The sequence below is a fragment of the Bufo bufo genome, chromosome 1 (genome assembly GCF_905171765.1).
Source record: "Bufo bufo chromosome 1, aBufBuf1.1, whole genome shotgun sequence".
Taxonomy (NCBI): Eukaryota; Metazoa; Chordata; class Amphibia; order Anura; family Bufonidae; genus Bufo; species Bufo bufo.
The window spans coordinates 150,017,890-150,045,620 of record NC_053389.1 but is presented as its reverse complement, the minus strand read 5'-3'; the positions used below and the strand labels follow the sequence as shown (position 1 = coordinate 150,045,620).

General features: G+C 45.2%; 1 protein-coding gene across 3 annotated transcripts; it reads left to right on the top strand.

Annotated features, from left to right (window-relative positions):
* Window positions 1-86: 86 nt before the first annotated feature.
* Window positions 87-26,027, top strand: MTHFR (methylenetetrahydrofolate reductase). 3 transcript variants are annotated; one of them, XM_040430526.1, is made up of 14 exons: window positions 109-202; window positions 5,378-5,472; window positions 5,780-5,837; window positions 8,822-9,060; window positions 9,783-10,021; window positions 10,504-10,614; window positions 10,698-10,891; window positions 11,085-11,335; window positions 12,199-12,333; window positions 12,422-12,602; window positions 23,523-23,705; window positions 24,349-24,450; window positions 24,532-24,651; window positions 25,126-26,027. In XM_040430526.1, the coding sequence occupies exons 4-14, from the start codon at window positions 8,843-8,845 to the stop codon at window positions 25,321-25,323; spliced, it is 1,932 nt and encodes a 643-aa protein (XP_040286460.1). In that variant the 5' UTR covers window positions 109-202; window positions 5,378-5,472; window positions 5,780-5,837; window positions 8,822-8,842; the 3' UTR covers window positions 25,324-26,027. The 3 variants fall into 3 exon arrangements, with proteins under 3 accessions (XP_040286454.1, XP_040286460.1, XP_040286465.1); XM_040430531.1 differs by lacking the exon at window positions 5,378-5,472 and having other exon boundaries at window positions 167-202; XM_040430520.1 differs by lacking the exons at window positions 5,378-5,472; window positions 5,780-5,837 and having other exon boundaries at window positions 87-202.
* The last annotated feature ends 1,704 nt before the right edge of the window (window positions 26,028-27,731 follow it).

Genomic DNA, 27,731 nt, shown 5'->3' with positions numbered 1-27,731 from the left:
ATCTTTTCACGTGATTAATATCTCGTACAAGCTACGTCTGAAACGCCCCGCCCCGAACGAGGCGGTGTTAGTGGATGGCCTGTCTGGTCACGTGATGTGTCCCGCAGCTTGTGTCCTGATGACGTCACGAGAGGTTTAATGCGCTTTCCCCGCGGCTCGGGAGCGAGTGTGGGTCGGCTGTGTGGAGACAGAAGCTAGGGAGGTGAGAACGGGAGCAGGGATGGAGGGGGTTAATGCTCTTAACGGGGGCTGCTGCACGTTCCCCTCTTACTGTGTCAAGGCTACGAGGGATTGGATGAATGTCACTGGATCCTGGTCTGCAGTCCCTGCTGCACTACAAGTACCATCATGTCATACTGCATGTGACATCTGCGGCATGCTGGTGCTTGTAGTTCCACAGATTAGCTGCTTGGACATGAATGAATGACAGACAATGGCATGTAGCTGCACTTTGGGGGGTTCATTACATCAGTTCTGAGATTTTGGGGCTCAGTCCCTCTGCTGGGGTCCTGCATCCCCCGCCCCCTCCTCTGTGCTGTGCATGAGGACTTCTCGTGACCAGAGGCAGATCTTTCCTTATAGCCTATCTCTGCAGGCTCTGGCTTCTAATCACTGATGGAAATCACGGATCAAACACTGACGTGTGAGAGCGGTGATATGATTGTGTAAGGCCGTACGCACACGCTGTCCGCAGTCCTCTGATACCGACCGTGTGCGTTCTGCACGACCCCCCCCCCCCACCCCATGTTAAAAATGTCTATTCTTGTTTTCAGAAAGGACACGCTCTATCTCTCTTGCAGAACGGATTTACGGATGCGGTCAGCGCACGGTTTTCTGTCTTCATTTTTTGTTGTGTGCAGGGGTCTAATGGAAGGCTCTGCATATATTAGTGTCTCAAGTCCCCACTACCTCTGCTTGCTGTCATCAGATCAGTGGGTGCAGATGTAGGGATTGTCACATACCCATTGCACCAGTTTTGCAGACTGTGTGGCTCGGTGTCACAGGTCGGCCTCTTCTGTATACCCTGGGTCTAGGCTGGTCTCGTCGTGGGGCACAGAACTGCTTAAATGCCCATCTAGGGGCAGCACCGACCTCACTGACTAACTCGGTCTTATGGAAACCAGGGTTTCTAGTTACCTGCCTCTAAGATCTTGTTGGCGGCTGTATTGCACCACAGATTATCTGACCAATATCTGTCCAATGAGACCAATAGCTGGTGAGTATAACAAAAGATCTGAGTGTGTAAACGCCCATCTGACCAATGATTGTCGGTGTAATCCAGCCCTAACTCTTTGTCTTGGCGCCGTGGGTTTAAACAATTCTGTGAAGGGAAAACTTGGCAGCTTGAGCCGGACATGGTTGCCAGGCATCGTCCTGTTTACTAAACCAAAGAATCTATAAAAACACATGATTTTGCAATGCCCAATTTCTTAAAGGGGTCGTAAATCTAAATGTCGCATTTCTTGTGTTGCTGGCCATATGAAGGCGACTGACCTGGGAGGCCTCCATCTTTTCTTTATTTCAGTGCTGAGATCCTTGCACATACATCTAGCTGCTTGTACATATATAAGCTGGGTAATTTAGGGTCAGTGACCCCTTAAAACAGGCCCAGACACCCTCAGAGGACGCCGGGGTGCTCTGATAGTCGCGGTGCTGCTCTTCAGTGCTTCTATCGTAGGAGTGCACCCGATTGTTATAGAATCAGGGCTCCTGTACGCGGCCGTATGTATTTTGTGGTCTGCAAAACACAGATCCGCAAAAAATACGGATGACATCCGTGTGATATCAGTGTTGCATTTGTTTTTTTAACAATGCCTATCCTTGTCCGCAAAACGGACAAGAATAGGACATGTTGAATGTTCTATCTTTTTTGCACACATTTACATTTTGAAGTTAATGGCTCCGCATTCGGGCCGCAAAAAAACCCCGGAACCGACACAAGAAAAATAAGTTTGTGTGCATGAGCCCTCACAGATTTTTTACGTCTTAAAGGGCCACTTCATACACGAGATTTATAGGCATGCATCCAATCGGCATCCTTCTATACTTATTGGGGAAGGGGGTGTTCAATAAAAAAAAAATATCCCATAAACTTTTAAAAATTTTCTTGCTTTGCAGCAAGAAGTCACATTAAAGTGTCTTCCTCTGTGGGTGGCGGGAAGGTGACAACTACAAGGAAAGGATCCCTGCCTTCTTCTATATATTTTATCCTGTTTTTTTATAAATGAAACATGCAACTTTCTAGTATATTTCATTCCTCGTTTCAAGATCTCTGCTTGCTGTTAGCAAATGAGAACATTCTTCTTTACAACCACAGGCTGGAAACGTGCAGGGAGAGCTTTATCATGGCCCAGTAGCATGCGCTGGGCTATGATACCCCGGTGTGCTGCTGGATGCTGCGCCTAATGCTTCTTATACACATGCGGCAGAGCAATCCAGATAGTGGCGCGTTCCTGCCGGACACCATAGACTGTAATGTGTTGCACAGGATTATCACTGCGTGCAGCAGTTTTTGCCCGGGTACAGCCAGATTCCCGCCAGTTCCCATTATAGTCAAAGGACTCCGGCAGTATCCGACTAGCTCAGATCCGGAGAACTCCGGCAGTGAATGGCAGTATCCAACTAGCCCAGATCCGGAGAACTCCGACAGGATCCGACTAGCCCAGATCCGGAGAACTCCGGCGGTGAGTGGCAGGATCCGACTCGCCCAGATCCGGAGAACTCCAGCAGTGAATGGCAGTTTCCGACTCGCCCAGATCCGGAGAACTCCAGCAGTGAATGGCAGTTTCCGACTAGCCCAGATCCGGAGAACTCCAGCAGTGAACGGCAGTATCCGACTAGCCCAGATCCGGAGAACTCCGGCGGGCTGTTGCACTGCCACATTTATGAAAGTAGCCGAATTTATGACGAGGCGCAGCATCCATAGATTTCAATGTTCTTCTTCACCAGAAAACTGGCATAGATGTTAACTGTGGTGGAACCCCTGGCCCCACTCTGGTTACGCCCCCTTTTCGGGAAAGTGGCAAGGCCGGCGGAGAAATGCACCTTGCGCTAAAAATCTTACGTAGTTTGCGACTTTTTCACGCCACAAATGAGGCGTATCCTACTGATAAATCTGGCCCATAGACTTATACTGCTCATAGCTGAGGGTTTGTTTCTGTTGAATCCAGTCTAGACTGATGTAATGAAGCAAACCATCAGGAGCGGAGAGAGCACAGAGCAATGTCTAGACTTGCAATGAATGTTCCCCTGCTGCTTACATGAGCCCAAGATCAACGTATAAAATAGCCGCAGGCGTGTACCCGCTGTGGGCACAGTCTGGGCAGTGATTGTGTTTGGCTGCATCTGACCACACCTGACTTGGCCCGCAGAACTGGTTGACTTTTCACCTAGTTCTCCAGTAACACTGATGATTATGCAATGATATGACGATATCGTAGTGGAATCTACCAGCTGTAATTCCGTGCCGCCCGCTGTGACTACTGGTTATTGCCACCCTGCGGCTCTGTGACTTGTGATGTTCCCGGGTACCTGACCTGTAGGTACAGCTTGTCAGGCCGCTGGTTATTAACCACATTAGCAGCACAAGATCCTTAAATAAACCCCAGGGGGGTGCTGAGCGCCTCGTGGTTGCCTTGCGGATTCTTCAGCTGCTTGGAGGAGTAGTGTCAGATCAGCAGGTAGGTTGTGTGCCCCACAGTGTCTTCGTTTACTGACCTATGCTACACTTTTGGATGTTTGATAGTAGGTAGGTGCCTATACATGTGTTCTTTAAGGGTTTTGAAATCGGCTGCATAAACCACTGCCGTTTTTCTGACGTGGGTTTTCATTTTGAATGGTGCAGTTCCACTCACGGTTTAGCGCTATTGACTGGAGCTAAACCATGAGCAGGCTCCTGCCGCCGGACCACGGATGGACGTGTACATTCATGGCGCAGTCCAGAAAACTGCACCGGAAAAATCCTCAGCCGCATGAACTGCGGCGTGGCTTCCGATTTGAAAACAGTGGAAGGCTGTTTCGGCACAGTTTTTGGGCACCGGATCCACGCAGAAACCCACGCCAAAAAAACTGAATCTACCCTAAAGAGTGTTCACTTCGGTAACCCATTTCCATATGCACAGAACGGGCACATCTGGATACCTGTTATCATCAGTGGGCTCTGCTGAATGTTTCCTTTACCGTATAGTCTATTATCACGCGTGAAGTAGTCACTGGACAAAGGTGAACCCTTTTTAAGGGAAAATGTTACATTAAGGCCTCTTTCACACTACCGTATGGCTATTTCAGTGTTTCGCGGTCAGTTTTTCAGGGATCCGTTCCGTTTTTTTTGTTTTTTTTCCGTTGTGTTTCCGTTCCGTTTTTTCCGTATGGCATATACAGTAATTACATCGAAAAATTTGGGCTGGGCATAACATTTTCAATAGATGGTCCCGCAAAAACGGAACGGGTACGGAAGACCTACGGATGCATTTCCGTATGTGTTCCGTTTTTTTTTGTTTTTTGGTGGAACCATTGACTTGAATGGAGCCACGGAACGTGATTTGCGGGCAATAATAGGACATGTTCTATCTTTCAACGGAAATACGGAATACATTCCTTTTTTTTTGCGGAACCATTGAAATGAATGGTTCAGTATATGGAACGCAAAAAACAGCCCTCAAAACGGGGAAAAAAAACCCAGTAGTGTGAAAGAGGCCTAAAGGGGTATTCCGGTAGGTAAGTTATTCCCTATCCACAGGATAGGGGATAATTATCAGATCGGTGGGCGTTCCGGAGATAGTGGAGCACTATCTCCGGTACTCCCATAGAAATCAATAGAGCGACCGCACGCATGCATGCAGGTGGCCGCATCAGTCTTTTTTACCTACCGGAATACCCCTTTAAGTCCCATATACCTCATTAGGGCATATGATGTAATTGGGGGGGGGGGGGGGGGGTCTGTTTCTCATGTCCCTCTTTTACGTAGAAAGTCTCTACAATTTTTAAAAGTGTTTTCCAGGACTTGTTTAGGATTATCAATATCAAATTGTTAGGGTCCGACTCGTGGCCACCCACCAGTCAGCTGTTGTCACTAGCTCCGGACTATACAGCTCCATCCACTGTGTAGCGGCCATTCAAATAAATGGGAACAGCGCTGCAGTAACCAGGCCCGGCCACTATATGGTGTATGGAGCAGTGTAGTTCTTGGCGCCTGTCCCGGCGCTAAAACTGATATAAATAGCTGATTGGCAGGGATGTCTGTAGTCGGACCCCTACCAATCTGACATTGGATAGGTCATCGATAAGCAAGTCCTCAAACACCTTAAAGAGGTTGTCCAGTTTTCTAATATTGATGAACTATCCTCAGGACAACCCCTTTTAGATTGTTTCCCACCAGGCTACTCCCCTGTTTATGCTGAACATGGACTGCCTGCTAAAAATGTTGGGTTTCCTCATTTCACTGGTGGCCGTTTCGGATCTACTGATGCGGATGTAGGGATCCACAAAACACGGATACTAGCTGTGTGAGTTCCGCATTTTGCAGATCAGCACATCCCGCCCGCACTTTGTTAGAAAAGCCTATTCTTGTCTGCTGAACGGACATGTTGTTGTTTTTTGCGAGGCCATCCAACGGATGCAGACCGCACACTGTGTGCTATCCGCATCTTTTGTGGCCCCTTTGAAATTAATGGGTCAGCATCCGATCTGCACCAAAAAAAAAGGACCCTTAGACTGTAACAAGCCATACAGACATAATCATGATGCTTCCATTCACTGACATGGGAGTTTTTTAATCTAGACTCGCTAGAGCCATTATACAGGAGAATACCTCGCCGCCGCGGTAGTGGGATTGTACGGTTAGTAATTGTCCTTCGCTCGCACCTGTGTAGCCTCCGGCAGCTTTGCCTTCCATTTATGGCTGGAGGAACCTGTGGCCCAGATACTGTATAAGTAACAGGTTACATAATTCTCTGTGGGGCTGTTTGATTAACCCTTTCCCCCCTTCCTCCACGTCTGCAAATACCTGAGCAGAGAAGTGCTTAGAAGTCCCTGGGGCCACACAGATAAGCAGTTTAAACATTTCAGGGCTGAGGCGTCAGAACATGAAGATCAGATATCACCGGGCGCTTTAAATAGCAGCCTCTTCCCTCTGCTCCATTTTGGGACCGGCAATTGTGAACACCAAGGACACATGTTCTATGATGAGGTCGGGGTTACACTGCTGTAAGCAGTTGGGGGTCCACATTTCCTATTCATTATTGTATACATGAGCCAGGCTGCCAAAAAATGGTGCAGACCCCTTTTAATTTGCTGTAAGGGACATGACAGTGGGTGCAGGCGCAGCCTGGTCGTTGCAAGGTGCCCAGGTCCCAGTTAGTTGGCCAAGTCGGGCTCCATTTCTTATCACCCCTTTCATATTTGGGGGGCACAGCTGATGTTTTTGCAGACATTTAATACATTTAGGGCATTTTCTCTCCTAGCAGCAGATTTCCACCATTCTGTATAACATGGCAGCTATTGCTTTAATAACCGTTTTATGGAATTGCAGTGTAAGCAGCTGCAAAAGGCAGGCGTCTGTGATATGGGCGAAACTTCCAACATATAGCCTATCGCGATGTTCCACTGGGGCATTAGACCCGTCCTGTGCTGGTATTACCGCAGTGTCCTGTGGGGGGAGGGGGTCATAGGCTGAGCTATTCTAGGGGCTGGGGCAATGGCGATGAGCAATGGATAAAGTGTGATTGGTTGCTAGAGCCAAGTTGGCATATCCGAGACCAAAAAGATGGTTCATGGTCCAGGTGTGGCTCCCTGGCCATGTCTGGTGAGTAGGTGGAGGTTCCCTTTAATTGCGTGGGACACGTCACCTGAGTCCTAGATTACCTGGTGTTATCACAGTGGAGCGGTATATCTGCAGATAACTGTCCTGGGTCGCTTCCTCTGAGGCTTCCAGTGACAGTTCCCATGTGTCACTAGTAACGTATGTATGAACCACATGACCCTGGCAATGTGATGACTCTGCGGCTAAAGTCTAACGCCACCAGTACAAGCCCAGGAGATAAACGATTGGAAAATTGTCCTTTCTCCTGCATCAGGAGATCAGTCCATCACAATGGCTAGTGCACAGCTCTCATAGGACCCGCAAGATGCCAGAGTCCGGAAAACGAGAAATAATCCAACATTCTGGAGCCCAGGGTCTGATCGTCCTATCCTCCTCCATCTCTGCGCTGCTGGAATCTCGCATTCATATTTATTAGCTCTACAGGTTATAATTTTCATAGCTTTTTATTAGGCCTCTTTCACACGACCGTATCTGGTTTTTGCGATCTGGAAATTGCAGATACCTGCAGTGTGCATCCCGTATTTTCCCCTTCCGCAAGCCCTGCAATACATTACAAATTCCTATTCTTGTCCACAATACATACAAGTATAGAACATGGGGCTGCGGAATGGACATACGGATGGGGACAGTACGCGGTGTGCAGTCCACATCATTTGCGCTCCCATTGAAATGAATGAGTCTGCATCCCATCCACATAAAATGCGGACCAGAACTGCGGTCGTGTGCATGAGGCCTAAGTGTACAGCATTTCCAGGTCCACGACTGAATATATTTTCTACTTAAAGAGGTTGTCCTCAGGATAGATCATCAATATCAGATAGGCAGGTGTCAGACACCCCTGCCGATCAGCTGTATAAAGAGAAGGCAGTGCTTGTACAAGCTCTGCTTTCTCTGCTCCGTTTACCTGCTCGCCGCAGCGTTGAGCAGGTGTAATTACAAGTATGGCATCCCCATTCACTTTTATGGGATGGCTCTGTAGTAGTCACTTGAACAGACAGAGCCGTCCCATAGAAGTGAATGGGGACACCATACTTGTAATTACACCTGCTCGCCACTGCAATTGCTGCGCCTAGCAGGTAAACGGAGCAGAGAAAGCAGAGCTCGTACAAGCACTGCCTTCTCTTTATACAGCTGATCTGATATTGATGACCTATCCTGAGGCTAGGTCATCAATACTAAAAAGTGGACAACCCCTTTTAAAGGGGTTGTCCCGGTTCAGAGCTGAACCCGGACAAACCCATATTTTCACCCGGGCAGCCTCTCTGATGTTGGCATCGGAGCATTTCATGCTGTGATGCTCTCCTTTTGCCCTGCGCTGAATCACGCAGGGCAAAGGCATTTTCAGGAGATCTGGTGACGTACCAGGCTCTCCCAGTTAGCCCAGTGACGTCACCAGCCTGAAAATGGCTAGGGCAGCGCTAAAGCCGGCCCATCACAGCTGGTGGTGTCTCCAGAAACACTGCTGGGCAGAAGCCTCTCCCTGGCAGTGTGTTGTTTTAAATAAAAAAAAAGCCCTTGCCCTGTTTGATCCAGCGCAGGGCAAGGGAGAGCATCGGAGTATGAAATGCTCTGATACTCATATTGGGGGCGCTGCCTGGGTGAAATTCTTGGTATGTCCAGGTTCAGCTCTGAACCCGGACAACCCCTTTATGGTGACAACCCCTGGGGAGTCTATAAGGGGCCGCTCACATGGAACCTCTCAACAGCAGAATTTGGTGCAGATTCTGTGCCAGAAACTTCCAGACAGCAGTGCGGTAATCGGTTCTCATGGTTTCCAGTAGCAGCGCGCCATCTCCATGCCAAGAAAGGACGTGTCCTTTCTGGTTTCAGTTGTAAACGACGACCTCCCATTTAAAACATTGGAAGATAGGTTCCCAGGTAAGCCTGGATGCTTTCTGGCATGGAATCAACACCAAATTCTTCTGGCTGAAGACACCATGTGAACAGCCCCTAATGGTGACTGTTAGTTATATTATAGTTTATATTTTTGTGATTCCCTAGGTCTGTTCTCTAGTGCTCACCATGGTGAAGGCAAACAGCTTTGATGGCAGCAGCACCAGCTGTAGCAGCACAGATAACTCCAAGGATAGCTCCCGATGTTCCACTCCAGTCCTTGACGTAGAGCGGCATGAACGGCTGCGGGATAAAATGCATCGACGCATTGAAGCTGGAGACAAGTGGTTCTCGCTGGAGTTCTTCCCACCACGAACAGCCAGTGGTGCTGTCAACCTCATCTCCAGGTCTGTGAGGGATTCATGTACCGCGGGGGGAACCTCTGTGTATTCATGGGAGGAGTACTTCCCAAGTGCCTCCTCGTCCCTCTCAGCAGTGACTGACAGAAGGCCGCTAAGGACAACATATGCCTACGGCAGCATGTCCGCCACAGACAGGGCGGCGGAGGAGGTGCTTTCATCAAGAATTCACTGTACCACTAAACTATGTATCTGCTTTATTCTCAATCACTCCTAGTAGCCAAAAGGCACAATATTTGTGTGACATTTGGCTAATAGGAGAGCAGACCTGTCCCCATGTTGTTCTGCCTTTACAGATACTCATTGTACCTCTTGTACAGGTCACTTTACTGCAGTTATCATGCTTATCATTACAGGCAGGATTAAAATGACAGATATCTCCTCTGTGCACAGATAAGACAGGATCCTCCATCCACAGTAGATGATTTTGAAAGCTTATCTATTCTTTGCTTGTACAGTGACCTCTGCACAGGTCACAGAGCATGCCTAGGAGACTCTCTCATAGAAGTAAATTAGGTCTCCTCCTGACCATTGTGTCTATGGCCCATGGCAATTTTTTTGCTGTTAAGAACTGCTCAGGCAAGATGGCCGCCCCCATAATCATGTTCAGCAAATAGAATAAATATGCAATCAGAAAATAAAATCAGATTATGAAGTCAGGGTTCATGGAGGTCATACAAGCTTTTATCTGATTACTTCTCTCATTGCAGATTTGATCGTATGGGTTCTGGGGGGCCCCTCTTCATCGATGTGACTTGGCACCCTGCTGGCGACCCTGGCTCAGACCAAGAAACCTCTTCAATGACCATTGCAAGTACAGCTGTAAATTTCTGTGGACTGGAGACCATTCTGCACATGACTTGTTGTACCCAAACCAAGGAGGAGATAACAAGACATCTTCATAAGGCAAAACGCAATGGGCTGAAAAATATAATGGCCCTTCGAGGGGGTGTGTTAAACTACTACTTATGCTTACCCTGATGGGAATAGATCTACTATAATACTGCCTCCTGTGTACAAGAATATATCTTCTATAATACTGCTCCCTATGTACATGAATACAACTGCTATGATACTGCCTCTATGTAAAAGAGCTGCTATTATACCCTTTGTGTACAAGAATATGACTACTATAAGGCTGCCCCTATGTTTAAGAATATAATGACTATAATACTGCCCTCTATGTACAAGAATATAATGACTATAATACTGCCCTCTATGTACAAGAATATAATGACTATAATACTGCCCTCTATGTACAAGAATATAATGACTATAATACTGCCCTCTATGTACAAGAATATAATGACTATAATACTGCCCTCTATGTACAAGAATATAACTACTAAAGTACCTCACTATGTACAAGGGTATAATTGTAATATTGAACCATATGAACAAGAATTGTGAAGCTTTTCTGTTGTGTTCTAGATCCCATTGGTGAGGAGTGGGAGGAAGAAGCAGAAGGATTTAATTACGCCATCGATTTAGTGAAACACATCCGCCATGAATTTGACGACTACTTTGATATCTGTGTTGCTGGTATTTCTCTTTCTTAGATCTGATAAACAATGGCTTTCATGTATAGGAGTGAAAGTAACATGCGGCTGCCTCTGTTTATGCAGGTTATCCTAAAGGGCACCCCGAGGCTGAGAGCTATGAGGCCGATCTCCAACACTTGAAAGAGAAAGTGGATGCTGGAGCCGACTTCATCATCACTCAGCTCTTCTTCAGGTCTGAGAACTTCCTACAGTTCTTGAAGGATTGTAGAGCCATCGGTATCACATGTCCCATCCTGCCAGGAATATTTCCAATCCAGGTGTGTATATCTTATTTTATTAAGGGTTGTGCTGCTTAAACATCTCATAGGCATGACCCATTTAGTGTTGGTGTCGGAAGGCATTGGCCATTTTGGATAATCTCTTTTGGTCTCCAGTGTCAACCAGACATATTAGAACATGACGTTGATGCTTTCCTTCCCCCAAAAAACACATGTTGTCCTCTTCCCTCAGGGTTATGGTTCCTTACGACAGCTGGTTAAGCTTTCCAAACTTGAAGTACCGCAAGAAATCACTGATGTCATTGAGCCAATCAAAGACAACGATGCAGCCATTAGGAATTATGGTATTGACCTTGTTGTGTCCATGTGTCGGGAGCTGCTGGACAGCGGTCTGGTGCATGGGTTACATTTCTATACTCTCAACCGGGAAGTAGCCACCATAGATGTGCTCAGGCGTCTCGGCTTGTGGCAGGAGGATCCGAGGTGAGTGTCAGGAACATGATGAATGTCCTATATGTAGTATTTGTAGGAGAAAGAATGTCATTGGTACAGCAGTGTCACATGCGTTTCATCATTGTTTACCTTCTAATGCTGTAGCTGTGAATTTTGTAGGATCTGCAGGGGGTTCTAGTGGTTCTATTCCTGTTGTATCTCCCAGCTCCACTGACTAGCCTGAGGGCAATCTTGCAAGGTGAATATAATATTACATGGTCTCCTTTTTAAATCACTGGGTGGCCATATAATTCCAAGTCCTCCAGAGTAGGATTCACTTTTTTATAGCAGCTGTCTACTATGGAAAATGGAGAGGTCCTGATGGACTGGCCCCATTCACCACTTTATGATATCTATACACTATTATAGGGCATATGGAAAGGGGTTGTCTAACACTGGAGGGTATCCCTGTGGTATAGCACTGCATATTCCATATATGCATTGATAGAATGAGGTCTGTTGACCCCTGACTGCAACATACACTTCAATGGATTATTAGTGTCCCCTGTACTGGGCCCCTCCAACAAGGTCTGAGAGTTATGAAAAGGTCTCTGCTCTCTCATCAGGTGACGGTTCCCGAGGTGGGATCCACACCTATCAGACATTCATAGTATATCCAGTGGATTTGCTACACTTTTAAATTCAGTCAACCTCTGTAAAGCTGTCTTCAGTTTGCCCCATCTAGTGGCTGCCCTGTGCTACAGAAACCTGAATATTCCAATTCTGCCTACATAGGAATTCTGGATTTGACCTGTCTGTCCTTAGACATGCTAACCGATATTTGTAGAGCATCTAGAACCATTAGAAAAGAGCTTTTCCCTTGTGGAGTAAGTTGCTGGTTTATTTCTTTTTAGACGACCTATGCCTTGGGCGGTAAGCGCTCACCCCAAAAGGAGAGAAGAAGACGTCCGTCCAATCTTCTGGGCCTCTCGACCTAAGAGTTACATTCACAGAACACAGGAGTGGGACGACTTCCCCAATGGACGTTGGTTTGTATCTTGACCAAAGAAAATGCAATTTTCTTCATCCTTCCATGTGAATAAAACTTAGAAACCTTCTTTTTTTTTTTTTTTTTAGGGGAAACTCCTCCTCTCCAGCCTTCGGCGAGCTGACGGATTATTACCTCTTCTTCTTGAAGAGCAAGTCACCCCGGGATCAGTTACTGAAGATGTGGGGAGTGGAGCTGAGCAGCGAGGAGAGTGTGTTTGAAGTCTTTACCTGTTACATAATGGGAAATCCTAACCCTAATGGCCACAAAGTAAGTTTAAAGCATATCTAACCTATCAATAAACTTTGCATTATTCAATAGTACAGAGTGTGTGTATATAAGGAATAACACTATTTCTGGCCACTAATATGCCTTTTTTTTAATTTTTATTAAAAGATATAATCAAACATATCACAAACATATGGTCATACACTAGTAACAGCAGTATTGCAAATGGTTATTACAATTGGAGAGTACATACTATCCGTGAGCTCTTAGCCAAGTGCTATTCTAGCCCTCCAGGTAAGTTCGAGGTTTGGAGGGGGTGGGGGTATCACAAAGATCCTCAGAACAGCTCATCTTAGTCGAGCAAGTGTATACCTTTTAGGTCTGAGAGGTGAGTGGTGTGTAGAAGTGTTAGAACAGAAACGAGGAGGGGTGTGGGGGAAAGGATGTGTGTGGGAAGGGAGGAGGGAAAACCATTGGAGATATCGTCTTGAAGGAGTGACCTTCTACTGCAGTTGGTGGCATATGATGGAAAAGAGGATGGTATAATCTGTGTTTAGGGATGGTGGTCAAGCGTGTCTAGAGCTTACTGGACATTGGTTCCAGGTGCAAATATGGAGACCGGAGATCACTATAGAGATACATTTGTCATTGAGCCGAAACGTGTCTACGTCAATTGAGGGAGAAAGATAACTATTAATGAAATTCCCTATAAACTTTCCAAGGGCTCCAAATTTTCAGGAATGTCACATGTGAATGAGTTTCCCAGTGGGCTAGTTCCTCAAAGCGGTAGATCTGGTCTACTTTTTCAATCCAGGCTGATGTAGTAGGGGCAGAGCTACTCCTCCATAAATATGGGATGAGTAGGCGAGCTGCTGTAATGAGCATGGTGGAGAGGTTATGTTTGGATGGAGTGATGGTCTTGTTTGGGCACCATAATAATATCAGTTTGGGGTCCAATGTGATGTTCGTAGAGCATATTTTGTTTATTATTGAGCCCAGAAGGATTTTATGGTTGGGCAGTGCCACCAAATATGAGAGAGGGAGCCCACTTCCAGCCCGCACCTCCAACAAAGATCATAGATGTCCGAGTTGATCATGTGTAAATATTCCGGGGTTTTCTACCATCTAGTTAACAATTTGTATGAATTTTCTTGTATTTTAATACATCTATTTAAATCCATGTGAATTAGTAAGTATAAAAGCTTTTTCTGGGTCTGAGAGTTTGGTTGAGAGCTCCCTCTCCATGCTTCTAAGAAGTATAGTTTTGGTAGTAAGGAAGATAGGAGTGACCTTATATGTTAGGGATAGTAACCGTCTAGGGAGCTGAGTTACAACCAGTAGTTTTTCAATCCAGGATGCCTCTGTGGGGGGCAGGAGGTATGATGAGACGCCTGATGTCCCTCCGAAAGTCTAAAAGATGTAAGAATGGGTCTTTCTGTACCCTGGGGAGGGTGAGAATTTTTTCCCAGTCTAACCTGCCTTCCGGCAGACAAACCTCACGGAACGTAAGATTAGTTAGGAGAGGCCGTACACCAGAGGGCTCCGTCATATTTGAATGAATATAGGGCTGCAGTAGGTCCAGAGGTAGGTTAGGGTGAGGGAACCTAAGTTCCTGTGTCTTATAAATCTTTGACCACTCAGCCATCACGCTCTTCAGTAAGAGTGGTGAGGATGAGTCATTATGAGTGGTGTTGGATCCCCCACAGGGTTAGTCTCTCCCTGTTGGTTAGGAGATGTCTCTCCAACTGCGTGCAAAGGTTCGGTGGATGCACCACTTTAGAATATAAATGGATGTCTGGAAGCCAAAATCCACCAAATCTTCTCTCCCTCATCAGGAGGGAATACACAATTCTGCGAGACCTCTCCCCCTCTCGAAGAAAAAAAAAGAAAACATCCTATGTATGCCAGAAAAGAAAGTATGAAGGAGCCAGATGGGGAGGGCTTGAAGTAAATATATACATTTGGTAACTATGTTCGTTTTAAGCTAATTTTTCCTACCTATCCAGGATATGAACAGGATTTTTAGGGACTTACGCTGGGTTCACACCTGAGCGTACGCTGTTGCGCTCTGTATGCGCGATTTCATCGGGCGTTTCCATACGCGGCTCCGGAAACAAGCAAACTCCCATTGTCGCGCATTCCCGGAAGTCTATGTACGGGAACGCTCGTCCATACGCCCCAAAGAAGCTCCTGTACTTCTTGGGGCGTAGGGCGTTTTACAGCACGTTCGTACGCGCTGTAAAACGCTCAGGTGAGAACCATGCCCATAGGGAATCATTGGTTCCTGCCTGTAGAGCGTCTTACAGCGCGTAGTAACGCGCTGTAAAACGCTCAGGTGTGAACCCAGCGTTGAGGTGTGAACGTGTCAATTGCCGGAGCAGGGTGTAGTTAAGGGCGAATAGTTCTTTAGGGTTTGCTGATATATGAATTCCCAGATATTGTACACTTTTCGACACCCAAGTGAAGGGAGTGGATCGTTTCAGTGCATTAACAGTGGAAGTGGGACAGGAGATGTTGAGGGCAACTGATTGATTTACTATAGTTTATTTTAAAATTGGATATGAAGCCAAATTCATTAAAAATGGATAAAAGCCTAGGGAAAGAGGTTTGTGGGTTAGAAGTCATGATAAGGAGATCATCCGCGAAGACAGCTGTTAAATGCTTGTGTGATCCAGCTGTAAGTCCTTGAATCAGTGGATCTTGTCTGATTTTACAAGGCAGGGTTTCCATTACTATTACGATTAGAGCCGGTGATAGTGGATGCCCTTGCCTCTTCCCATTAAGTATATGGAAGGGGCGGGATAAGGTACCATTGATCTTGACTCTGGCAGAGGGAGTTGTGTATAGTGTAAGAATTGGCCGTATGAACTGATCCAGTATGCCAAATTTTGACAATGCTGCCGACATAAAATGCCAGCTAACCCAGTCAAAGGCTTCTTCAGCGTCAGTGCTGAGAAGTGCGAGAGGTTTATGAGATTCTTGTGCCCAGGTTATCAGACGTAGTAGTTGTATTGTGTTCTCTTTGCCCTGTCTGCCAGAGACAAAGCCAACCTGCTCCCTGTCAATTATGCTGGGTAGAATTGTTTGAAGGCGTTGTGCCAGTATCTTTGCCCACCATTTAACATCCGTGTTCAGTAGGGAAATTGGGCGGTAACTGCTACAATTTAATGGGTCTTTTTTATCTTTATATATCACTGTGATGTGAGTTTCTAACGCCTAGGGCGGGAGGGAGCCTTCTTTAAGAAGGTAGTTGCAGAGAGTTGTAAAGTCAGGGATACCCTAATCCCCCAAAGTTTTATATTATTGAATGGAGAAACCATCGGGTCCTGGGCTTGAAGGGATAGAGGTTAGTACATGGCGCACCTCCAGTTCTGTGATGGGTGCAATTAATTGCTCAGATGGAGATGATTGGTAAATCAAGGGAGGAAAGAAATACTTTAGTGGCCTCCGGGATGATGGTTGGAGGTGGGTGAACAGAAGGAGGTAAGTTATATAGCTCAGCGTAGAAGGTGCAAAAGGCCTTTGCAATTTCTGAGGTGGTTTTGTGCAATGAACCTTTGGTGTCCTTAATGGAATGTATAAAGGAGTCAGATTGCTGTCGTTTAAAGAGCACCTTTCACTTGTCAAAACAATGTGAACGAAGTATGCTGACATATAGAGCGGCGCCCGGGGATCTCACTGCACTTACTATTATCCCCGGGCGCCGCTCCGTTCTCCCGTTATGCCCTCCGGTACCTTTGCTCTGTAAGTTATAGTAGGCGGGTCTTCCCTTGTCGTGTGGGCGTCTCCTTCTCCTAGGCTGCAGCGCTGGCCAATCACAGCGCACAGCTCACAGCCTGGGAGTTTTTTTTTCTCCCAGGCTGTGAGCTGTGCGCTGCGATTGGCCAGCGCTGCAGCCTAAGAGAAGGAGACGCCCACAGGACAAGGGAAGACCCGCCTACTATAACTTAAGGAGCAAAGGTACCGGAGGGCATAACGGGAGAACGGAGCGGCGCCCGGGGATAATAGTAAGTGCAGTGAGATTCCCGGGCGCCGCTCTATATGTCAGCATACTTAGTTCACATTGTTTTTATAAGTGAAAGGTCCTCTTTAAGCAGAGCCAACATTAATTTGTTACCCCTATCCCCATGCACATTTGCTTTAAATTTGGAGTGAAGGAGGGTCTTGGCCGAGGCCACATTAAGGAGGTGCTTCAGCTCTGTGCGTAGCTTCAGAAGCTCTTGTGCTATAGTTTTGGCTTTGGATTGTTTATGTAAGGTTTCTAGTTTGGAACTCTGGAACAGCAGAGTGTTCAAAGCCATTAAGCGTTTCTTTTTTTATTAGGGATTCTAGGGCAATAAGCTCACCCCTGACTACCGTTTTGTGCGCTTCCCACACTATTGAAGGCGAAGTCTGGTCGGCATTGTTAAATTTGAAGTATTCTTCCAAGGAGGTTTTAAGCTTCAATATATTTGAGGGGTCAGCAATCAGCGTGTCGTTTAAGCGCCAATTCCATTCTCTCTGGGGCAGTTCCTTTAAGAAAATATGGAAAAAAAAAGATCGGGGCATCATCCGAAAAAGTGATATTGCCAATGCTGGCTATCGTGACAAGTGAGATATGGGCAGTGCATAAGTAAAGAGTCTAGTTTGTGGTATGAAGACCTCACATGAGAGTAAAATGTGTAGTCGTGATATGAAGGATTGAGTGTTCGTCAAACATCTGTTACTCCCAGGTGTTTCAAAGCTCCCTGTAATCGACCTAGGAGTTTATGGGAGATACATGTGCACTTAGAGTAATCTAGTTCTGGCTCTAGTGGGACGTTAAAATCACCCCCCAAAATAACCACACCCTTCTTCAAGGTACGAAGTAGTTTGAGAGTCTGAATGAGCCACTGTACTTGACCCTTATTAGGGGCATATAAATTTGCCAGTGTCACCCGTGAACCCGCATTTGAGCCCCTGACAAATAGATAACGACCGCCAGGGTCAGCAATGTTGGCAGAATGCTTGAATGGAAGTTGTTTATGGATGGCCATGCTGACACCCCTGCTCGCTGATGTACAGTCAGGTCCATAAATATTGGGACATCGACACAATTCTAACATTTTTGGCTCTATACACCACCACAATGGATTTGAAATGAAACTAACAAGATGTGCTTTAACTGCAGACTGTCAGCTTTAATTTGAGGGTATTTACATCCAAATAGAAACATAGAATGTGTCGACAGATAAGAACCATTTGGCTCATCTAGTCTGCCCAATATACTGAGTACTATGGATAGCTCCTGGCCCTATCTTATATGAAGGATGGCCTTATGCCTATCCCATGCATGCTTAAACTCCTTCACTGTATTTGCAGCTACCACTTCTGCATGAAGGCTATTCCATGCATCCACTACTCTCTCAGTAAAGTAATACTTCCTGATATTACTTTTAAACCTTTGCCCCTCTAATTTAAAACTATGTCCTCTTGTAGCAGTTTTTCTTCTTTTAAATATTCTCTCCTCTTTTACCTTGTTGATTCCCTTTATGTATTTAAAAGTTTCTATCATATCCCCTCTGTCTCGTCTTTCTTCCAAGCTATACATGTTAAGGTCCTTTAATCTTTCCTGGTAAGTTTTATCCTGCAATCCATGTACCAGTTTAGTAGCTCTTCTCTGAACTCTCTCCAAAGTATCAATATCCTTCTGGAGATATGGTCTCCAGTACTGCGCACAATACTCCAAATGAGGTCTCACTAGTGCTCTGTAGAGCGGCATGAGCACCTCCCTCTTTCTACTGGTAATTCCTCTCCCTATACACCCAAGCATTCTGCTAGCATTTCCTGCTGCTCTATGACATTGTCTGCCTACCTTTAAGTCTTCTGAAATAATGACCCCTAAATCCCTTTCCTCAGATACTGAGGTTAGGACTGTATCACTGATTTTATATTCTGCTCTTGGGTTTTTACGCCCCAGGTGCATTATTTTGCACTTATCAACATTACATTTTAGTTGCCAGATTTTTGACCATTCCTCTAGTTTTCCTAAATCCTTTTCCATTTGGTGTATCCCTCCAGGAACATCAACCCTGTTACAAATCTTTGTGTCATCAGCAAAAAGACACACCTTACCATCGAGGCCTTCTGCAATTTCGCTGATAAAGATATTAAACAATATGGGTCCCAGAACAGATCCCTGAGGTACTCCACTGGTAACAAGACCTTGGTCTGAATATACTCCATTGACTACAACCCTCTGTTGCCTGTCCCTCAGCCACTGCCTAATCCATTGAACAATATGGGAGTCCAAGCCCAAAGACTGCAATTTATTGATAAGCCTTCTGTGTGGGACAGTATAGAAAGCCTTACTGAAGTCTAGATAAGCGATGTCTACTGCACCTCCGCCATCTATTCTTTTAGTCACCAAATCAAAAAAATCAATAAGATTAGTTTGACATGATCTCCCTGAAGTAAACCCATGCTGTTTTTCATCTTTCAATCCATGGGATTTTAGATGTTCCACAATCCTCTCCTTTAAGTATGGTTTCCATTAATTTCCCCACTATTGATGTCAGGCTTACTGGCCTATAGTTGCCCGATTCCTCCCTACTACCTTTCTTGTGAATGGGCACAACATTTGCTAATTTCCAATCTTCTGGGACGACTCCTGTTGCCAGTGATTGGTTAAATAAATCTGTTAATGGTTTTGCTAGTTCACCGCTGAGCTCTTTTAATAGCTTTGGGTGTATCCCATCAGGCCCCTGTGACTTATTTGTATTGATTTTAGACAGCTGACTTAGAACCTCTTCCTCTGTAAAGACACATGCATCAAAATATTCATTAGTCTTCTTTCCTAACTGAGGTCCTTTTTCTTCATTTTCCTTCGTAAAGACTGAACAGAATTATTCATTGAGGCAGTCAGATAGTTCTTTATCTTCTTCCATATACCTTCCTTCTTTTGTTTTTAATTTTGTAATTCCTTGTTTTAGTTTCCTTTTTTCATTTATGTATCTGAAGAATGCCTTATCGCCTTTTTTCCCTGACTGAGCTAATTTCTCTTCTGCCTGTGCTTTAGAAGCTCTTATAACTTGTTTGGCCTCTCTCTGCCTAATCTTGTAAATTAGCCTGTCATCCTCGTTTTGTTTTGTTTTTTATAATTCCTAAATGCTATCTTTTTGTTTTTAATGATTTTGGCCACTTCTGCTGAGTACCACAGTCCTTTTTTTGCTTTTACTGACAAGCCTAATGCAATTTTCTGTTGCCTTCAATAGTGCCTCTTTTAAGTAGTCCCATTTCTCCTGGACTCCAATGAAACTGTTCCAATCTGATAGGGACTCGTATACCACTAATCTAATTTTAGAAAAGTCAGTTTTTCTAAAATCTAAAACTTTTTTGTTTTTGTGTGGTGTGACTCAGTCACTGTACTTATATTAATCCACACTGACTGGTGATCACTAGATCCCAAGCTTTCCCCTACAGTAATATCATATACCAAATTCCCATTTGTGAATACTAAATCTAAAATGGCCTCCTTCTGGGTTGGCTCCTCAACTACTTGCTGTAGAGATAATCCCAGTAGGGAATTTAGAATATCTGTACTCCTGGCAGAACTAGCTATTTTGGTTTTCCAGTTTACATCAGGAAGATTGAAGTCTCCCATAATGATAACTTCCCCCTTCAATGTCATTTTAGCTATTTCCTCAACTAGTAGATCATCTAATTCTTTGACTTGGCTCGGTGGTCTATATATCACACCTACACGAGTTACCTTATGATTATCAAGCTGCAAGGTAACCCAAACTGACTCTAAATTGTTCTCGCTAACTTGTATCAAATTAGATTTTATGCTGTCTTTCACATACAGGGCCACCCCTCCCCCTTCTTGCCTTCTCTGTCTTTCCTGTATAGAGAGAACCCTGGTATTGATATATCCCAGTCATTACTCCCCTTGAACCACGTCTCAGTAACAGCCACTACATCTATATTCTCAGATCCCATTATAGCCTCAAGTTCATTGATCTTATTCCCTAAACTGCGAGCATTTGTAGATAAGAATCTGAGCTTGTAATTTCTTAACCTTTGTGCTACTGGCATCTTCTGGCATTGTTCCGGGGGGCAGTCGGACTGCTGGATTATCACTCTTTTGCCCCCCTTTCCTAGTTTAAATGCTCCTTAGCAAATACTTGGAACTGTTCACCGAGGACATTCGTTCCTTTGAGAGAAAGATGCAAACCATCTTTCTTGTACAGTTCTTTTCCATTCCAACAAGAGCTAACATGAGACACAAAGCCAAACCCTTGGTTCTGACACCATTCACCAAGCCATACATTGAATTCCTTAATGCGCATCTTCCTGTCATGCTGAAGGTTATGCATAGGCAAAACTGCAGAGAATGAAACAGTTGATGCAACCTCCCGTATATCCTTTCCAAGTGTGTGAAAAGCTTCTTTCACCTTTGAAACCTCATTGCAAGCCAGATTGTTTGTCCCCAGATGGACAATAACATCCAATTCCCTTTCCTGTTTTGCTTGCCTAACAATATTAAGGATCCCTGCTAGCGGTAGCACCAGGGAGACCTCTTACAACACCATTCTCCTCAAACTTCACACCTCTTATGATGGAATTGCCCACCAACAGCTGCTTACTATCCGTCATCACCTTCTCCTTTTTGTCTTTGGCTGCAGTCTTGCATACTTTAGGCATGGGAGATGATTGTTTCTCACCCACTGTGCTTGAGCCATCCGCCATGTTGCTCTTGCACTCTGAAAGTGCTGCAAATGAATTATGGAGAGCCACAGACTGTGGGACATGTCTTCTATCCACAACGCACAGTCTACCAGAACCTACAGTAACCCATCTTCCATTTCTAGGGGGCCTCTGTGGCAGTGGCATTGCAATGTTCTCAGCCTGAGTTTGCTTAATTTACAAATCTCATATTTCAAAAAAGGGCGGGGGGGGGGGAGGGGGATTTAAACAAGCAAATCTTACTTGTTTAGATTGTATCCACCTAAAGATTACCTCCTGAGTATCAGATGAACGGTGTAGGAACTACAACAGTTTGCATATGTGCCTCCTACTTGTTAAGGGACCAAAAGTAATGGGACAAGTGGCTTCTCAGCTGTTCCATGGCCAGGTGTGTGTTATTCCCTCATTATCCGAATTACAATGAGCAGATAAAAGGTCCGGAATTCATTTCAAGTGTGCTATTTGCATTTGGAATCTGTTGCTGTCAACTCTCAAGATGAGATCCAAAGAGCTGTGAAGCAAGCCATCATTAGGCTGAAAAAACAAAACAAACCCATCAGAGAGATAGCAAAAACATTAGGCGTGGCCAAAACAACTGTTTGGAACATTCTTAAAAAGAAGGAACGTACTAGTGAGCTCAGCAACACCAAAGGACCCGGAAGACCACGGAAAACAACTGTGGTGGATGACCGAAGAATTATTTCCCTGGTGAAGAAAACACCCTTCACAACAGTTGGCCAGATCAAGAACACTCTCCAGGAGGTAGGTGTATGTGTGTCAAAGTCAACAATCAAGAGAAGACTTCACCAGAGTAAATACAGAGGGTTCACCACAAGATGTAAACCATTGGTAAGCCTCAAAAACAGGAAGGCCAGATTAGAGTTTGCCAAACGACATCTAAAAAAGCCTTCACAGTTCTGGAATAACATCCTATGGACAGATGAGACCAACATCAACTTGTACCAGAGTGATGGGAAGAGAAGAGTATGCAGAAGGAAAGGAACTGCTCATGATCCTAAGCATACCACCTCATCAGTGAAGCATGGTGGTGGTAGTGTCATGGCGTGGGCATGTATGGCTGCCAATGGAACTGGTTCTCTTGTATTTGTTGATGATGTGACTGCTGACAAAAGAAGCAGGATGAATTCTGCTCATATTCAGCCAAATGCTTCAGAACTCATTGGACGGCGCTTCACAGTGCAGATGGACAATGACCCAAAGCATACTGCAAAAGCAACCAAAGAGTTTTTTAAGGGAAAGAAGTGGAATGTTATGCAATGGCCAAGTCAATCACCTGACCTGAATCCGATTGAGCATGCATTTCACTTGCTGAAGACAAAACTGAAGGGAAAATGCCCCAAGAACAAGCAGGAACTGAAGACAGTTGCTGTAGAAGCCTGGCAGAGCATCACCAGGGATGAACCCCAGCGTCTGGTGATGTCTATGCGTTCCAGACTTCAGGCTGTAATTGACTGCAAAGGATTTGCAACCAAATATTAAAAAGTGAAAGTTTGATTTATGATTATTATTCTGTCCCATTACTTTTGTCCCCTTAACAAGTGGGAGGCACATATACAAACTGTTGTAATTCCTACACCGTTCACCTGATTTGGATGTAAATACCCTCAAATTAAAGCTGACAGTCTGCAGTTAAAGCACATCTTGTTCATTTCATTTCAGATCCATTGTGGTGGCGTATAGAGCCAAAAATTTTAGAATTGTGTCAATGTCCCAATATTTATGGACCTGACTGTATATGTTCTGTGGAAACATTGGTAGAATCGTCTGGGAGGTAATTTAGGGATCTTACCCGTTTTAAAATGAGATTCTTGGAAGAAAACGATGAAGACTTTGTCTTTGTGGAGAAGTGATAAAACCTGGGATCTTTTCCGTGGCTCGTTCAGACCCCGTGCGTTGAGAGATGATGATACAACAGATACCATGATATCAGCATCGGGTACAATAGCATAGTAAATGAAATCTCCAAGGGAAAGGGGTCAGTAGTGGGAGGTGGAGAAGGAAAGTGCAGATGAGAAAGGGAACGGCTTATGACATTAGAGCTAAGCATTTCTCACTGTTAAAACATATTAGTTTTACTTTCTCGTGGTCGCTTGTTGTACTATTGATTTATGTAAAGTTGTGTGTAAGTACACTAACTCTTTAAGTCATGTAACACAACTTTGAAGGATATGCCAGTCTTCCTTTTATATTTTGTGAGTGGTGAAGGCATCTAACGCTACATTGTATACTTTCCAGGTTACTTGCCTTCCTTGGAACGATGACCCCCTGGCTCAAGAAACCGGTTTGCTAAAGGACCAACTGGAGAGAGTTAATAAAAGGGGGGTTCTGACCATTAACTCCCAGCCTAATGTGAATGGGAAACCCTCAACGGACCCCATAGTGGGATGGGGGCCAAGCCGAGGCTACGTCTTTCAGAAGGTAGGCAGCTGTGGTAGAATCTTAAAGTGGAGGAGACATGACCACTGATTACTTGAATGTTGCTTTTAGAGGCTGGAAGATTTCAGTGCAAGCAGGCAGCTGTAAAGATGGTGATATTTTTGCCTTATAAGATTAGAAAAAACATGGCTTCCTTCCAAAAATTTAGCCACATCAGTCCATGGGTTGTTTGGCATTGCAGCTCTGTTTCATCTTAATGATGACCTAACCTCAAGGTAGGTCATCAGTATCTGATCGGTGGGGGTCCAACAGCTGGGACCCACGCCGATCAGCTCTTTGAGAAGGCAGCGGCGCTCGTGTGAGTGCCATGGCCTTCGCTCAGCTTTTCGTAGGCAGAATGATGACCAATTCATATGTCACCTAGTCTTTGAGCAGCTCAGCCCCATTCAAGTAAAAGCAGACTGTGATTACTACTCCACGTGGGAGCTGTTTGTATATGTTCAGGTCAAAATCCAACCCATTCTAAATCCCATTGGGTGGACCTTCACAAGCAGATGTCTTGTCATCTGCTGGGCACTGAGTGGGTCCAGGCTGTATTATAGATCTTGGCAGAGCTGTAGGATGATAATTGGGTAAGACTAAGTAAGTTGTGTATATTTGATGACCTATGGCTTTATCTGCACAGGCGTACTTGGAGTTTTTCACCTCCAGTGAGATGGTGACGGCTCTCATCAAAGTGCTGAAAAGATACGAACCTCGTGTCAACTACCATATAGTGAATGTACAGGTATGGATTTGTGTGTGACTCTAATGCTAATGGTGTCCAGACGAATCGGCAAAAAGGCTACGTATTCTTATGTCCCTGCAGGGTGAAAACATCACAAACTCCACGGACATGCAGCCAAACGCCGTGACCTGGGGCATTTTTCCCGGCCGTGAGATCATACAGCCAACAGTGGTGGATCCAGTCAGCTTTATGTACTGGAAGGTAAGCTGGGTGGGAGTGTGTTAAGAAAAGAAGTCTAACTAAATCCCCCAGCATTCCCAGCCTCTTAGGTGTTTGCTTTGCTAATTTGAGTTTAGAGAAGAGTCATCTGATGTAGGGAAAATCACTTGTGTTACAGGATCTAAGCTGGTGTGTCTGTTAGCAAGTTTGCTGCTGGCTTCTAGTAACAACCAGCAGAATAGTGAGTGCAGCTCTGAAGTATATTACAGGATGTAATCAGGATCAGTACAGGATAAGTAATGTATGTACACAGTGACTCTACCAGCAGAATAGGGAGTGCAGCTCTGAAGTATATTACAGGATGTTACTCAGGATCAGTACAGGATAAGTAATGTATGTACACAGTGACTCCACCAGCAGAATAGTGAGTTCAGCTCTGGAGTATAATACAGGATGTAACGGATCAGTACAGGATAAGAATTTACAAAATTACTCAATTTCCCCCCCCCCCTGCAGGATGAAGCTTTTGCCCTATGGATTGAGCAGTGGGCTAAACTGTATGAAGAGGAGTCTCCATCACGCATGATCATCCAGTACATTCATGATAACTACTTCTTGGTGAACTTGGTGGACAATGACTTCCCCCTGGAGAACTGCTTGTGGCAGGTGATTGAGGACACGTTCCAAGAACTTGATAATCCCAATGAGCAGTGACTGTAAGGCCATCGACACCGCACTTGCTACCTCTTTAAGTATGGAACAGTATGGGTCCTCCCCCACGTCCTTCTGGATCATGGTCTGATAGATGGCTGTGCAGTAATCTCCACACCCCTCTACAGGAATTACCCCTGTACGTCCTATGGGTGCAGGTGACCTGGATGAATGGGTATATTAATAGGAGCTGAGGCTCTGTGCATACGGTTTATATGAACCGCTACGGTCTCCAGATTAAGACTCTTATATATTTTTTTAGCAGCTTTCCAGAAGACTTTATACTTATTTATATTCTCAGCCTCGTCTGCCGTATAGGAAAGTTGTAGAATACACCCAGTGCATCCCATTGCCATGACTGAACCCAAAGGAACGGGGAGTTGGCAGTGGTCTGTGGGTGTCTGAGGAATAGTCCGTCCTGTGCGTGAAGTCTTCATACTGTGGAAGGCACCAGATGATCTCCTGTCTGTTGTATAAGCTCACTTTCTTACAGGAAAGTTATCAGAAATCAGTTTTTAAGCTCTTGTATTAAATGACCTGCTATATTTTCTCCGACAATGAATTTAGATTATGGATAGGCGCTTGTTTTACTCATGTGACTTTATTTCGCCCTGCAATAGAATAATTGTCTCACGATTATCATTTCTCTCCTAGCCACAGAATATGCAATAAATATTGGATCAGTGCGGGTCTGACCGGCGATTACTCACTCGGCTAATTCTATTTCTCCCACAGATTTGTATAGGGCGGGTTGCACATATACTCGCCCATCTGTCATACTGTCCTTCCTCGTCCCTCACTGTGGAGGCATTCTGTGTCCCAGCGAGCAGTGGGAATTCCAGTGGTTAGACTCAACGATTCTGACATTACAGGGGTTATCCAACCCCGAAATGCTGCACCATACACCCGGGCCCCTCACATACAATATACTTAGGCTACTTTCACACTGGTGTTTCTGGGTCCGCTTGTGAGATCCGTTTCAGGGATCTCACAAGCGGCCCAAAACGGATCAGTTCAGCCCCAATGCATTCTGAATGAATAAGGATCAGTTCAGAATGCATCAATTTGACTGCGTTTGGTCTCCGTTCCGCTTTTGAGGCGGACACTAAAACGCAGCTTGCAGTGTCTTAGTGTCCGCCTGACGCTGCAGAGCCAAATGGATCTGTCCTGACTTTCCATGAAAGTCAAGACGGATCCATTTTGACTTCGATTTTTATTTTATTTTTATGAATAATGCAAACTGATCCGTTATGAACGGATACAAGCGTTTGCCTTATCGGTACGGATCCGTCTGTGCAGATACAAAACGGATCCGCACCGAACGCAGGTGTGAAAGTAGCCTTACCTTGCTCCCCGAAACCCGTGCCTCTCCCCGTGTGCGGATGAAAACCAGGGAGGCTCGCCCCCCATCGCTGCCTGCCCATTGGCCTCTCTCTTCCCCCCGCCCCCCTCCCCCCGATACCGGATGTTTTCATCCGCGAGCAGGGACAAGAAGTGACGCAGGTGTCGGGGGGAGCAAGGTAAGTAGATTCAGTGTGAGGGGCCTGGGCATATGGTGCAGCATTTCAAGGGTGGGTTCACGTTTTTCCTATCCGTTAACGTATGCAAAAAACTTATATGTTAAACAGATGTCTCAGACTAATGCCATACAGTGGCATCCATTCACCATAGAGTTCCATTATAAAAAAAAAAAATTTTTTACCGGACTCTGCAGGATACAAGAACTGTTTTTTTTTTTGGTTTTTTTTGTATCTTTTTTTTTTCCTCTAGTGCAGGGATGTTCAACCTGTGGCCCTCCAGCTGTAAAACTACAACTCCCACCATGCCCTGCTGTAGGTTGATAGCTGTAGGCTGCTTAGGCATGCTGGGAGTTGTAGTTTTGCAACAGTGGAGGGCCGCAGGTTGAGCATGCCTGATCTAGTATATACGGCAAACTGATGTTAACCCACCCTAACTATGGTACTAGTGCTGACAACAACCCCCCCCCATCCTTCTTTCCAACAATCTGTCAGGGTGGGTTCACAGAGTTTTTCTGGAGTAAGTTTTAAGGCAGGTTTTTCAGCCGGAGCCAGCAGAAGATTAGGAAGGAAATCTAAAAGGAGGATGTATTCTCCTTCCCACTGGATCCAATTGGAGTGCAGAACTCTAATTATTAGTTTACCTTCTCTATAGCACAATGTATATAAAAGCGTGTGTATTGTTTGTGGGGTTGTAGTCATTGTCCTCACGGAGGAGGCTCTGCTTGCCTGCAGTGAATGAGGACACCCTTGTTTTCGTACAGTATCTGAGAACGTGTACCGACCTAGTGTGTCTCATAGTTTACTACAGTCCTGTTAAATCCTGGACTCCAGACGGATCCATTTTACCTAAATCCATACATTGTGTGAAACTCTCTGGCTGCTAATGGATTT

Excerpts from the sequence above, each read along its gene's own strand:
- MTHFR (XM_040430520.1), top strand. The coding sequence starts at position 8,843 with ATGGTGAAGGCAAACAGCTTTGATGGCAGCAGCACCAGCTGTAGCAGC. Across the intron at positions 10,892-11,084 it reads CAGGAATATTTCCAATCCAG|GGTTATGGTTCCTTACGACA; the intron begins GTGTGTATATCT and ends CTCTTCCCTCAG. Across the intron at positions 12,603-23,522 it reads CTAACCCTAATGGCCACAAA|GTTACTTGCCTTCCTTGGAA; the intron begins GTAAGTTTAAAG and ends TATACTTTCCAG.